The following is a 13,301-nucleotide window of genomic DNA, read 5'->3' as shown; positions in this document are numbered from 1 at the left end:
GGCAAGGTGTTAGAGAATAAAAGCGAAACTGTTGTTAGCTGCATGAACACCCATTTCTGTGTCTTTGAAAATATCTAGTTAGTATTTGTTGTCTTTAGTGGTGTCTCAGTAATCTCCATTGAGTAATCTCCATGACAGTATTAGAGAACAATTTTTGCATAATTAGATCTACTCAAATACCACAGTGTTTATCCTTGCCTAACACACTTTCTAATCCATAATTTATGTAATTTCAACAAGGTATGTAGAAAGTCCTACTATTCCGTTATAAATCAAGGAGAAGTAAACACACCCATTCACTTCACTGCTGTTATAATTTAAAAGTAACCAGTAGGATTTTTTATTTCCTGTATAGGGGATATTTTTCAGTACTTTTATTGTCACATCTTAATTCTAGAATTTTGGTTTCAATGGTAGACAAATTGAAATACTCTTGATACATGGTTGTTGCAATTATTTGGCCCCTGCACTCAAAACTGAAAGAAACATAGAATGTTGTAAATGATACCTGAATTCACAAAAGCCTCACCTCTTGTAGACGATCAATGTACATACGACAAGTCTCCAAGTCACAATCTCCTCGTACAACTATGATTCCTAACGGAATGGCTGAAAAATTGAAAAAAAATAAAAACCTCTTTAACTGAAGTCTCTTGAACTGTAACAGACTTGCAATGGTTTTCCAACTCTATTTTTTAATATCCTCATGAAAATTTTCTACTCTCTAAATCTTAACAGTTATGTAAAAGCAAGAGCATATTATTCATATTAGTTTCACCCATTTATAATTATCAAATATTGCATTTTCAACCATCTTTCATGGTTTCATAAAAGAGGCTAAAACATATCCAGTTAAACTGTGTACTCCATTTTCAGATCTGAACATCAAATATTATCTGTAAAACAAAGGAGCATACCCCAAAGCAAGATTTATGGGGGACACCCTTATACTTTGAAATAAGAGAGATATTTCTCAGAACTCAAAGTCTACAGACTTAAAGCAATAGAAGTCATTGGTGATTTCAGGGCAAACTATCCAATGCCATGTTGTCTTGAAGTAAGGCTGCTTTTAAATCAAAACAGGTATTATTCCATCTACACACAGAATTTACATATTTTCTTATTTAGTCAAACAGAAAAAAAAAAAAGAAGTAAAAGATAATCTGTGAAAATACAGCAAAACCTTTCAGGTTAGGGCAAAATTTTAATAACAGGAGATTGAGGTTCCCACATTCATTCTGTTCTTGCCACCAAAATGAGTCCAAAACAAATTTGTAAAAAGAAAAATAAATAATAAAGAATACAATAGAACAGAAAAAAGCGAGTCTGCAAGAAAGGCACCAAGAAACCTACCTACTAAGATCTCATTAAATAAAAAGAAAACAAGTGAATATTCTTGAGTATCTGATTTTTTTTTTTCCCTGAAGGGTCTTTAATCAAATAATGGCCAAAAAATTTATGGGAGCAGTGGGAAACATATTTAAATCTTCCCATGAAATATTCCAGAAGCAGAACAGAGTATCAACTCATAAATAATTTTGGTAACTGGATAACAAGCAGCAACATAAAATCACCAAGTTTTCTGAGATAAACAGTTGTGCTGCAACCCTTCCTGCTGTTGAAAAGAAGTTGATTAAGAAGGAGAGATATTTAAATACTGTCAAGTTCTTCATTCTGATAAAAGAACAAGACAGTGCTAAAAGATATTGGGGAAGAGAGCTCCCATTTTTCTGGTCCACCGAGGCTTGAAGCACCAAGAAAAGTTCAGTGATTTCCAGAGAGAAGAGCTGGAGAGCATCTAATGCACTCAAGGTCACTGTGGACCTCAGAGTCCAGCACAGGGCTCAACAATGCTGCCAGAATTGGGCTTGGGAAGCAAATTGAACAGCAGAAGAGCTATGGATCCAGAAAAACTGGAGGTAGGGGGAAAATGCTGGAGTAAGAAAAAAAAAAAACATAAAGAAAGAATAGGCGGGTAGGAAGAGGTCACACATCTCCTGAAACAACACTGACATCCAATAGTGATGACAATCCCCCTGCCCATTTTCAGAAGGGCCAAGTGGAAACAGACCTCCCAGATTCTTCCACTACAGAACAGAGACTGAGAGACAAGAGAGTGGAAGGATGGTCACAAACAGGGCTTGCTTCATGCACTCCAGTGCTCTGGGTTACAGACTGATTCTCTACACTTATTGTTTATTATTGCTTAACTTGCCTTGGCAGGAGCCCCTTAAGCTCTTAGCAAGAGTTCTTAATAGCTATCTAGTTTCAATTGAGCAGATCTCTTTACAGCCCTTACTGAAAGAAGTGGTTTTTAAATTCATTTATAGCACTAAAAACTGAATTGTAGCAAACAGAGCTACACCTCCAATAGTTACAGGGCACTAGGGAGTTACAGCACTGTTTCACAGATTGTCACCACAGACTTTTTTCTCTCTTCTATGCACTTAAAGGGGCACTAAAGCTTTGACCTGACAAAACAACTCAGATAACAGAATTGGAATCCTTAACTATCACCATTCCTGACAAACCAAAAGAGAAGGACCTTAAAAATTTTTGTAATTCTTAAGAAATCCACCAAAGTACCTAAAAAGAAAAAAATATCGTGCACTATATATCTTAGTGGTGATACTTCATGAGTCTCATCTAATCATTGAAGAACTAGTGATTCACAGCAGTAATTAAATTATCTCAAGGTGATTCTTAGCAGTCAAAGAACAGTTCTGAAACCCTGGACTGTGTGACTTTGTTCTTAAAAAGAAAAGTGCTGCCTTAAGTGTTTGGAAATTGTGAATTAGCATGATCTATGGTTCTCGGAGTCAACGGCTAGCTAAGGGGTTATGTGTGGGGTGGGTCTCTAGTGGTTCTATTCCACATGGTTCATGGCTTTTAAAAAAACCTTCAAAGTCATTACTGAATAACACTACAGTATATGCTAAAATGTTGCTTTCCAATTTTTGCTGTTGTTGTTTGTTTGTTGCTTGATTGCTTCCTTTTGCAAGACTCATTTGGCTTTCAGCAAGGAAAATGTTCACAGCCCTCATTTTTTAATCATAAAAAGCAATAAGTAAACAAAATCCACCACAGAGTCAAGAATTGCAAAGTGCTTCACAATAGTTGCTAATCTAAAACAAAAGCAAATGCTTAGTGATTGATAATGGGATAGAAACTCTGGGGTTGCTGCTCATTCTACAAATAGTGCAATACCATACAATAGAAGCAAAATTAGTTAATTTATGATAAATCAATTAAAGACCAAGTCAACATGCATTGTGGGAACTTTTATCCAGGACTAAAGGAGCCTCTGCATTTGCCATGTGGATGAGGATGTGGACAGTACAGAACTGTGCTGTGGAGCACAGGGACTACTGGATATGCCAGGAGAGAGGTGGGAGTGCAAACACATAAAGAGCAAAGGCACTACAAAACTATTTTCCATGTACCCACACACTGTCCACTCCTGTGAATATATGGATAAACCCACACACATGAACATGCCAAAAATAAGACATAGTCTCAAATCATGAGCAAAGCCCCAGCACTCAAGTGCCAGATACATTTCTCCTGAGGCATCTGCTCTTCTGGCCACTTGCTTCCATCTCTAGTTCCTTTGTTCTCCCTGAATGATGAAAAAGGATTTTGTCCAGGCAGCTGTGATGAGCAGCAGTGCAAGAACCCCAGGAAATGAGGCAGGCAGACAGTTGCTTCATAATCTGAACCAGTTCTGCAGAAAGATTTTTGTTCCTAGCAACACTAACCAAAGCTAAGGATCAGCAGGAGGAGGGTTGGCTAGATGCAGCAGTATGGCCAGCATGGTGTTCTAATAAACTGCAAGATTAGGAGTGATTTCCTCAGTCCTCATGAAATTAGCTATGGAATTCATAAACAACAAACAAATCTTCCACCTGTTAAGTGCCCATTATGCTGAATACCTAGAGCTAATTAACTCTTTAATAGCATTGAGGACACAAATGAAGGAAGCCCACATATACTTACATATATTACAAAATCCAATTAACTTCCTTGTTTATTGTTATGAAAGGATTCAATTTGTGATCTTAATACCATGATTAGCCCACTCAAATCCCAAACAAAACAGCCTTGAGACAGAATATTACAGTAGATGCAAATGCCAGGAAAACTAGCTCTAATTCTGACATACCTCAGGAGACTGGGGAGCTTAGACATTGGACTGTAAATGTTTAATGTAACAAATAAAGGATCCTCACTACTGAATATGTTATAAGAATGCCATTTTCCTGAGGGGCTTTCACTGATATTAAGAATATGAAGGATGAAGTAAATTAATGGCATAGAATTATAAAATATTCAGACATTTACCTTGAGAGGTTTGGCTTTTGCCACTATGGTTTTAATAAAACTGAGTTTGTACAAAAGGATTTTCTTACCACACAAATCTAAGCCACGTGTCTCTTCATATCCCCTCTGCTTATTACACTGAGAAATCCCAATTCTCCCTAGTTCATTGGTTACTAGTTTTTTTTAGCCCACTTTCAAAATCCCCACAAAAGCAGGTAAAACACAGTGGGTTATCAGATTGAACCAGACCATGTTTGAAAAGGAAGTCATCCCCTCTAGCCTCTCAATGATTTCCCCAATACCCTGCCAAAAGGGAAAAGGCTGCCCAAGACAAAGGAAGAGAGAACCTGTGCCAAACACCACACACACAAAAAGAACAGATTATAGAAAATAATTTGAAGACCTGGGAATTGAAACTGGCTGGGAATGAATATTGGGACTAAGAGCTGACAGCAGAGATCTGGATAAACAACAAGTAAGTATTTGGGGTAAAGAAAAAGAACAGGAACCTGACCTGTGAGGTCTGCAGAGACAGACTAAGACAGGCAGGAAGGATGTGTGTGGGATGAGTTATCCAAAGGGAATAACCAGGACTGAAAAAGTAAGAGGAAATCAAATCAGGAAAGAACTAAGGAAACACACAAGTAGAATATGGACAGAAGAACATCCCAGAAAGGCCTGCATGAGAAAAACTAAAAAAAAAACCTACAGTGTGATTTCCTGGAAAGTTTGAAAATGAACTTGATATTCTTGCTTCTCCCCACTTCTCTAAGGCAAAAATATAAATTTGTACCTATTTGAAATACTGCCCTCCTCTAGTTTAAAGATGACAAACTTAACACATGACAATTTCCCACTAGCTCAAATGGCAGAGGACTGTACAGAATATGTCTTGTGAGGTGACAGGACAAGGTAGGTTTAGATTAGATATTAGGAAGAAATTATCTACAATGAGAGTGGCAAGACACTGGAATGGGTTTACCAGACAAGTGGTAGATGTCCCATCCCAGGGAGAGTTCAAGGTCAGGGACTTTGAGCAGCCTGCTCTAGTGGAAGAGGTCCCTGCCCATAACCATGGGTTTTAAAGATTATTTTTAAAGATTCCTTCCCACTCAAAACATTCTATGATTCTATAACTCCATGATATGAAATTTCAATTACTTGGGTTTACTCCTTTCCCCAACCTCAGGCAATGATGATTTCCAGGATTTAACTCACTACTGACTTCTAATCATCTGGCTCTCACTTACAGCTAGGAGGCTGTAAGCAACCCATTCAACTCCTCTCAGTTTCAGGTCTTATGAAATCACTGTGATGAAGAAATGCCTAAATTAGTTAATGTGCACACAACACATACTAACAAAGCTGTTAGAGCAAGGCACTGACTTCTAAGCAGGGTGAAGGTAATGTTGTCTCTTACGGAGCTTCTACCATGTGCCCAAAGAGCACTTCTGACAAATAAATGCCCATTGGTCCATCCTTTACATGATGAAGGACAAAGTTCGTAGCTGCACAGCCTGCCTCATGTAAATCCATCCAGCTCAAAGTTGCTTCCCAACATAAGCACATTTCCTTCATGGCTCATTAGGAAGTCTTCTGCTCCCTGATGATTTTTATATTACATAATCAGGACATAAATACCAAGTCCTAAGTGGTGATCCCTTCTTTCTTAGCTAGTTGTTCAAAATCACATGAGCTAGTTTCCAAATTAGCTTCACTTGTGCTATCCCTAAGTTTTAGAGAGTCAGAGTGCTTTTGATAGATGAAGGCTTATAAGTGCATTTCTGGTATGAGTAAGCTAGTGTATCACTGTACATGTACACATCAGAACAACTCACAAGCTAGTCACTCTGTGTACCCCCATGTGTCTGATAAGAACACCTAGGAAGAACCCAAAACCTTCAGGTAACCCACAGATACTGGAGGCACACACATTTAGCTACAGATAACCAAAGAGACAAGAATGAGAGGTTAAGATCTCAACATGGATCATGCATGCACACACACAGCAAGGAGGCTACACAGAAAAAGATTGTTAAGTTACAGACAGTCCAATCACTACATACATGAAAATAATTTCCTCTCAAAATTTCTTTTGAGTCTAGTGTGCAATTTTATTCTAGGGGACATAAGCAGCATCTGCTTCTATGTAAAAGAAAGTGTGGGAAACTCAGAGCTGCTACAGGGCTGAGAGTTCTGATACTGTCATCACTGCAATCGGGTATGATTCCTCCTTAATCTCAGTGGTACTGAGGAAGCTAAGACTATTCTCCATGGCTAGGGCACACACAACAAATTAAGGGCAGTAAAAACTGACATACACTATTAAAAATCCCAAAACTGTTTCGTTACTGCTTATTTTTTTATGGTGCAAATCTGAAATGGTGTTGCTAGAAAGAACTTTGAAGCACTGAAGATCACTAGGTCACTAGCTATCTTATGTTTGGATTGTCTGTTGTGGTATTTTTTTAACATAATTAGTTTCTGCTTATGCCTCCACTGCCAGGAAATTCTTCTTCATATTGGAAAGGAGAAAATAGGGTGTCACACAGAAAGATTTTGCAATCTTAAAAATAACTAAATTGTTTACCCACAGTGCTGCTTTGGACCACACATTCCTGCTATAACAGGAAGCCAGAGAGAGTGCACACAAGAAGGCGGAATTAAATTCTGTCCATCTAGAAACATCAGTCTACCACAATTCTTGAGTAAGATAATCTTATTTATGGTCATTGCAATGTCCAACTCTCATATTGGCCAGAGACGGTGAAGCTTGTGACTAAGGTGACAAGTGCTCAGGACACGAATAAGGAAGAGTTAGAAAAGACAGCTACATTTTCAGTGAGAAACATTATAACATAACTAAAATACCAACATACATCCCTTTCTTAAAATGCTGCATGGAAGCATACAACCCTCCTCACTGAAGGATCAATAAGCATCTTCTGCACCATCATTAATCATCTCCCACACAATAATACTGAGATGCTGACAGGAGAAAAGAAGGAGCAAGGGAAGGGAAGAAAGGGACAATTCAGAAACAGCATCCTGGTTAAATGCCAGCTGCATTGACAAGGAAAGTAGAAAACAACAGAAGGAGAATGAGCTAAGGACAGTCATGCCCTTCAAAGAACAAAATGGCATTCTTTAATTGTTCTGGAGGCTTTCAAAATGAGATGTCTACCTCCAGCAGAGTGAAGATGAATCTTCATGGAACGGTTTGTATCATGACCTCCTCTAATTCAGGAAGTGCAATCTTAGGTGAAATAGTTGATAGATTCAAATCAGTATTTCAAGCAATAGGGGGAATTAAGGTATTTACTGTGGGTTAAAATTATCCAGATTATTACATTGAGGTCAGAGTTTTCAAAACGCTATTATGAAGACATGTAACAAGCAAAAACCATAATAGGGTCTCTGCTATTTTTCCTTCAGGGAAAACTGCTTATTAACTGGCTTCCTTTCCCTGTTCAGATTGCTGTGAGATTCTGCCTTGTTCTCATATTATTTAGGCAGGTCAAAGTGTTTTTAATCTTTGCGGATGGAGAATATATATTAAGTGCAGCATTCTGGATTCAGTCGTGGCTATTCTGCCAAAGCCTGAACTAGTACATAGACTTGGTCTCCTGCAAGCATCTAGTGAGACATCCATACACACAAGAGCTACAGTTCTGCTGAAGGAAAACAGCACCTCTTCAGTAAAAACTCCCCAGTAAAAGAGGCATTTAAAGTTATATAGGCTTTTGACCACCAGTGTATAGTGCAAGTTACATGCCCTCTCACAGGACATTCCTGCTGCAAAGGCTAAGGTGAAGTATCTTTTCTGGTTTCTTTTAGGATAATGGGGATATTTGCTTTCTCTTGTTCTTAAAATAGTAACAGCAATGCACAAGCATTACTGGGACAGTTAAAAGAGGACTGGTAGGAAAAACAACTTGATGAAAAAAATATCTTGGGAGAAGTCCAGTCTAACTATGTTATATTATCAAGGTGGACATGCATTAACTTCAAAGAGACAAAAGGTTTTTACTATAAATGACCCACCAATATCCAAAAGCAATTTTTTTAACTCTTGATGAACAAACATCTGATTTTTGAATGATAACCTCTTAAGCACACTCCTAGTAAGTGATCAAATCCATACAAAACCTAAAACTGAGACGTTAGATGAGTTGCTGGCATTTTCTTATGATGTTATCATTATGAATTTTGGCAGGTGACAAAAAACATATATACACAATTACCACTGCAGTGACAATAGTGTAAGAAGTTGTATATTTTATGTCAGAATGTGCAATGGCTCCTAAGTACAAAATACATGCTAACTACAGACACAAAATTTACATCCATAGTAAGGATGGATGAGGATAGTTCTCCTCAGATGGGAAATCCTCGAATGAACCAAGTTGCTTCTGACAGTTGTTTCTGTTGGGGAGTTGTATATTCAATGTGGCCTGAAATTTACTCAATGTCAAACCCTGAATTGAAACTTGAAGCAAGTTCTCCTCCAGTGAGGAATAATCTTGATCCTGTTAAAATTCTTCTCAGTCCAGTGAAGAAGGTTTTGATTGCTTTAAATAAAATCAAAATCCACTAACTTCAGTTAAGGCAGTCAAGACTTATATTAAAATTTAAGCCATTTCAATTCTTTTCTTGTAAGGAGAGATGGTAGATTGAGAAGAGGTGGGAGTAAAAGAGTGAAATGGAAACAATTTAACTATCTCCCAACAATAAGATAAGCAAACCAATTAAAAGGATTGTCATCCTGTAATTACCAGAGCACTCTGTATTCCAAAGAGAACTGAAGCTCTGTTGCACAACAGTCGTGCTTATAATTTAATATGAATAATGAGCCAGATGCAAAATAAGACTATTAAACTGTTATCACGAGCAGCCCTGTCTCTCATTGATTAATGACTCTGTGTCACCAAGGAAAGGAATTCCATTTTTAAGTTCAGATTGTCATCATTAATGTTGCCAAAGCAACCACTGTCTGCTTTTGGCTTACCCCTAAACATGGTAATTAAGCCACTACATGAGGAAACAAAACAGTGATTATTCTCTGAAATGGAAAACTGAAGGCTGGTAAAGAATAAGGGTTTGAGGAACTCAGATTTGTTCCCCAAGATAAATGTACCTGTGCAAGAACCATGTTCCAGGTCAGTGCACATTCTCAATATCAAATATATCATGGTCTTCCACTCAGTTTGAAATGTGATGCTAATCATAAAATCTGGTACAGTTTCATATCCTAGAAACCCAGCAGAATCAACAGACAGACATGAATAAAAAAATACCCTGTGTGAAAAACACTTATTTTACAGTAAATATAATCAGAGGACAGAAACATAGTTAAATAAGAAAGCAGGTGGAATCCCTATAAATGGTCTTTATAGAGGGGACACATTTGCACATATAGATGAGCATACTCTCTACATTACTCATCCAAAAATGTGTGCTTGACTCTTTCTTTAGGGATTTCTAGTTATTTTTGGGGCAGCGGTTGTTTAAGCCAATGCAAATTTTATACCGAATGTTCTACCAAGAGCAGCTACAACCTTGCTTCTTCCAACTTACAAGCTTCCCGGAGTTTTTCCTTGTCGTAATGTAGCCCCTCGTATTCTTGTAAATTAATCCTGTTCACTCTGATGCGCAGGCGATCTGGGATGGAATGAGGACTGCAAGAAAAGGAGAAAGCTTCTTAGACAAAGTATTCCCTGGAATAGCAAACAAAGCCAGATATGAAGGGATTTCAATCTTCTCTGAAATAAGAAAATGAACAAGCCTCTTCAGAAGTGGGCCAAGTCCCCACAGGCCAATTCCTGCATTTTAAATTATGAATTTCTACTGCACAACAGCATCTACAGCATTCCACCTTAAATAACAAGCAAGAGTCCCCTTTGCTATTTGTGTGACCTGAAACTGTAAAGATTTTTCCTGAGTTCTTACACCCCTATGAAGCTACCCTGCCCTTCTCCAGTTCAGCTTTATGTACATTCTTAGAGCCCTACCAGAACCAGTAGATAGATCTGCCAACTTGAATTTCAAGACATGGAAAGATGCTTCTTTTGAAATTTCTCAGGACAACCTCTGCCCATGAGAGCATCCACACCATATTATTGAAGGATCCTGATACAACATCTCAGGTCTGAGAAACAGTCAACAATAATGTGGCTAGGAACCAGATTCCTAAAGTTGTGAGTCTAATACTCAAAACCCAGGAGGACTTTTAAAAGCAAGTAGCAGTATGGTAACCTCACTTTTACAGATTTCAGTCTGATTCAGATACCTCAGCTATTGGTAGTTTTGAAAGACTCAATAGGTCAGTATCTAGAAATTTGTGTGTTCATATACTAATAGAAATATGTCCAGAAAAGCTTTCATTTCACACTAGTTTCTACCTTAATGCAACCTATTATTTATTTTTTTTTAAGTTTAGTTGGATGCTATGCAAATCAATTTAGCCACGCTTGCATCTTCCACTTTTCAAGAAAGATAGACAATTCATGTATTACAATGCACATAGCAAATGTCTGTCCTATAGGAACTCAGGCCCAGGTCAGTTAAAAGTAGATTATTTATTCTGTAGTTTTACCATAAGACTGTCTATATTTTCTATTTTAATCTTTTTTATAACAGGACTATGCCTACAGTAATATTGATTAATACACACTGCCTTTTGAAAGTCAAAATGCTGTGTGCTATTGTAAATATATGGGTTTGCTTCTTTCTTTGTCTCAGTTTTGAACTATTTGACTTACAGCATTTGCACTGCTAGCGAAGGACAAGGCACATCTCACAAATTTTACCTGTGCTACCTAATTTCTAAAGACCACTTCAAACGTTAATTTTCTTCACTGATGTCATCAATTCATTAGTGGTAGATTTATGTCCTATCACAATGGGCCTCAATTCAAACTCATTATCACGGTGAATAATCTGGACATCTCATGAAAGCAGGAGAGGAAAGACAGGGAAACAGAATGACCTCACTCCAACATCTGCCAAACCTTGGCTAATTGCCTCCCTTCCAACCTACCTGTGAGAACCAGATGGTGTTTGGGCACCAAAGGAGGGGAAAGACAACACTGAATTATGTAGATATGCTGACTCACTACTAATGCCATGTAAGGAAGAAAAACAAATGTTTTTTCTTAGCTTGAAGCCAATGGCAGCCTATTGCATGCGCAGTATCACCTTCTGAATCAAATTAGTGCTTTCACCTGAAAAGAAGTAAACAAGACCTTTTTCTTTGTTTGGAGATGGAGAAAAAAAAATACCTAAAATGAAGAGCAAATCTAGAATACATTTTTTCTTCCAGGAACACACACATACTCTTCAAAATTCTCTTTTAATTGGAAAATGCAAAAGAAGACACTTGCCATGCTTTTGCAAAAAGTATATTTTTATATATATGGGCACATTGTATATCTCTAACTTTGCTCCTGAAGGAGCAATAAGTGCATCATCTAAAGTGTGATGTATTTGCTGAGGAAAAACAGGAGATGGTCCAGTGTAGGAGGGCAATCAACTGGCAAGTACCAGTTTGACATTCTGTTCTGCCCTCCTTTCACAACACTTTTTTAAAGACAGGCTAAAACCATTACATAAGCAGGTTGTGTGCTAAAACATACAACTGGTGAAAAACAGAACTTGGCCTCTTGTCCATTTGAAAAGTTTAGTTATCTCAATGAAAAAAAAATGTAACCTTGGAAACAGTAGCTTTCTATAGAAAATAAATTATTATCAGAAACAACAATGCCAGGGGTTCTTTTCTACAGGGTGGTGATTTATACACTTAGCCAGGTCCAGACACAAGTAGCATATTCATAATACAAGTAAACATATATACACATTCCTAAAAATGTGTGTGTATTGACACACACACAAAGGAGACATTTATTCAGTAATTGAAGCTCTGTGGTTTTGTTCCTTCAGTTCTTTGCAAACACCCTTTGTTCTCTTAGAACAGTCATTGGCTGACACATTGTGTCACTAAATTTTATTACCTATTCAAAATAAATTTGATTCTAAAACTCACTATTTGAATATTCATTTCTTCTGCTATCAGACTAGCAATTGAAACCAGGGTATATTGTCCTCATCAGTCAAACTAATTAACCCGTTCATTCACAGACCTCTATTTAGTGCAGCTGAGCAAAATACTTCCACTATCAATACTACTGCAGTTTTCATAGACACTGCATCATAATCCATATTATTATACAAATAGATCAATTTATTTTTGTTCAGACATGCTCAGTATATGCAGAAACCAGAAAGATTAAGTAAGCATGTCCATGTAAAGGCAAATAACAGGGTGATGAATGTGAACACAAACAGTAGTACAGTATTAATAGAAATAGATGTCTCTGAATACCACTAAAACAACTTGCTCAACCACAAGGAGAGGAAGATAAGCTTTCCACACAAAGCAGCAATTTATAAATAAATTTGGGGAGATTGCTGCAGTTAAATTCAACCTAAAATATTTAAATTACTTACCTCTTACAAATTATTTTTTTTAAATGGTGTATTACGTAGTCAACAAACAGTATTTGAAAGTACAGATGAATGAAGTTCATTACCTTCTAAAGAATCTAATTAAGAACTTGTTCCACAAGCACATCAATCCACATAAATAAATCCTAAATATCATTTGCCTCATGAGGATGTAAAGAAAGACTGAGGTCAACTAAAACATTCTATTTTTTCATGTTTATTATATATAATGATTTCATTTAAGCACAAACTTAAATACAAATTTTCTCCAAGATCATTCACCTAGAAAACACACTTAGCTTTAGATGACTTCCTCCTTTCACCCCTATTAATCACCCAGCAACAAGTGAGAGGAAGCCAGGCAGTGGTTTTCCTATGAAACATGCTCCTGTCTCCAGTCATGCAGGGAAGAGCACAGGCAAGGTGAGCTTGGGTCCTGCCCAAGCCTGGCACTCTGGCTCAGCAGCTGGTTATGCTTC

General features: G+C 37.4%; 1 protein-coding gene across 4 annotated transcripts in view; it reads right to left on the bottom strand.

The window, feature by feature from the left end:
* DGKI (diacylglycerol kinase iota) overlaps positions 1 to 13,301 on the bottom strand; it is a 198,815-nt gene that overhangs the window by 56,566 nt on the left and 128,948 nt on the right. For all 4 annotated transcript variants that reach the window (XM_079305072.1, XM_079305073.1, XM_079305075.1 and 1 more), the window contains exons 21-22: positions 9,898 to 9,998; positions 530 to 609 (exon numbers count right to left, since the gene is read on the bottom strand). In XM_079305072.1, coding sequence (XP_079161198.1) covers positions 530 to 609; positions 9,898 to 9,998 — 181 coding nt within the window. The remainder of the gene's footprint in view (positions 1 to 529; positions 610 to 9,897; positions 9,999 to 13,301) is intronic.

Source organism: Erithacus rubecula, assembly GCF_903797595.1.
Source record: "Erithacus rubecula genome assembly, chromosome: 4".
In the NCBI taxonomy this organism is placed as follows: Eukaryota; Metazoa; Chordata; class Aves; order Passeriformes; family Muscicapidae; genus Erithacus; species Erithacus rubecula.
This window is presented reverse-complemented; position numbering and strand designations above follow the sequence as displayed.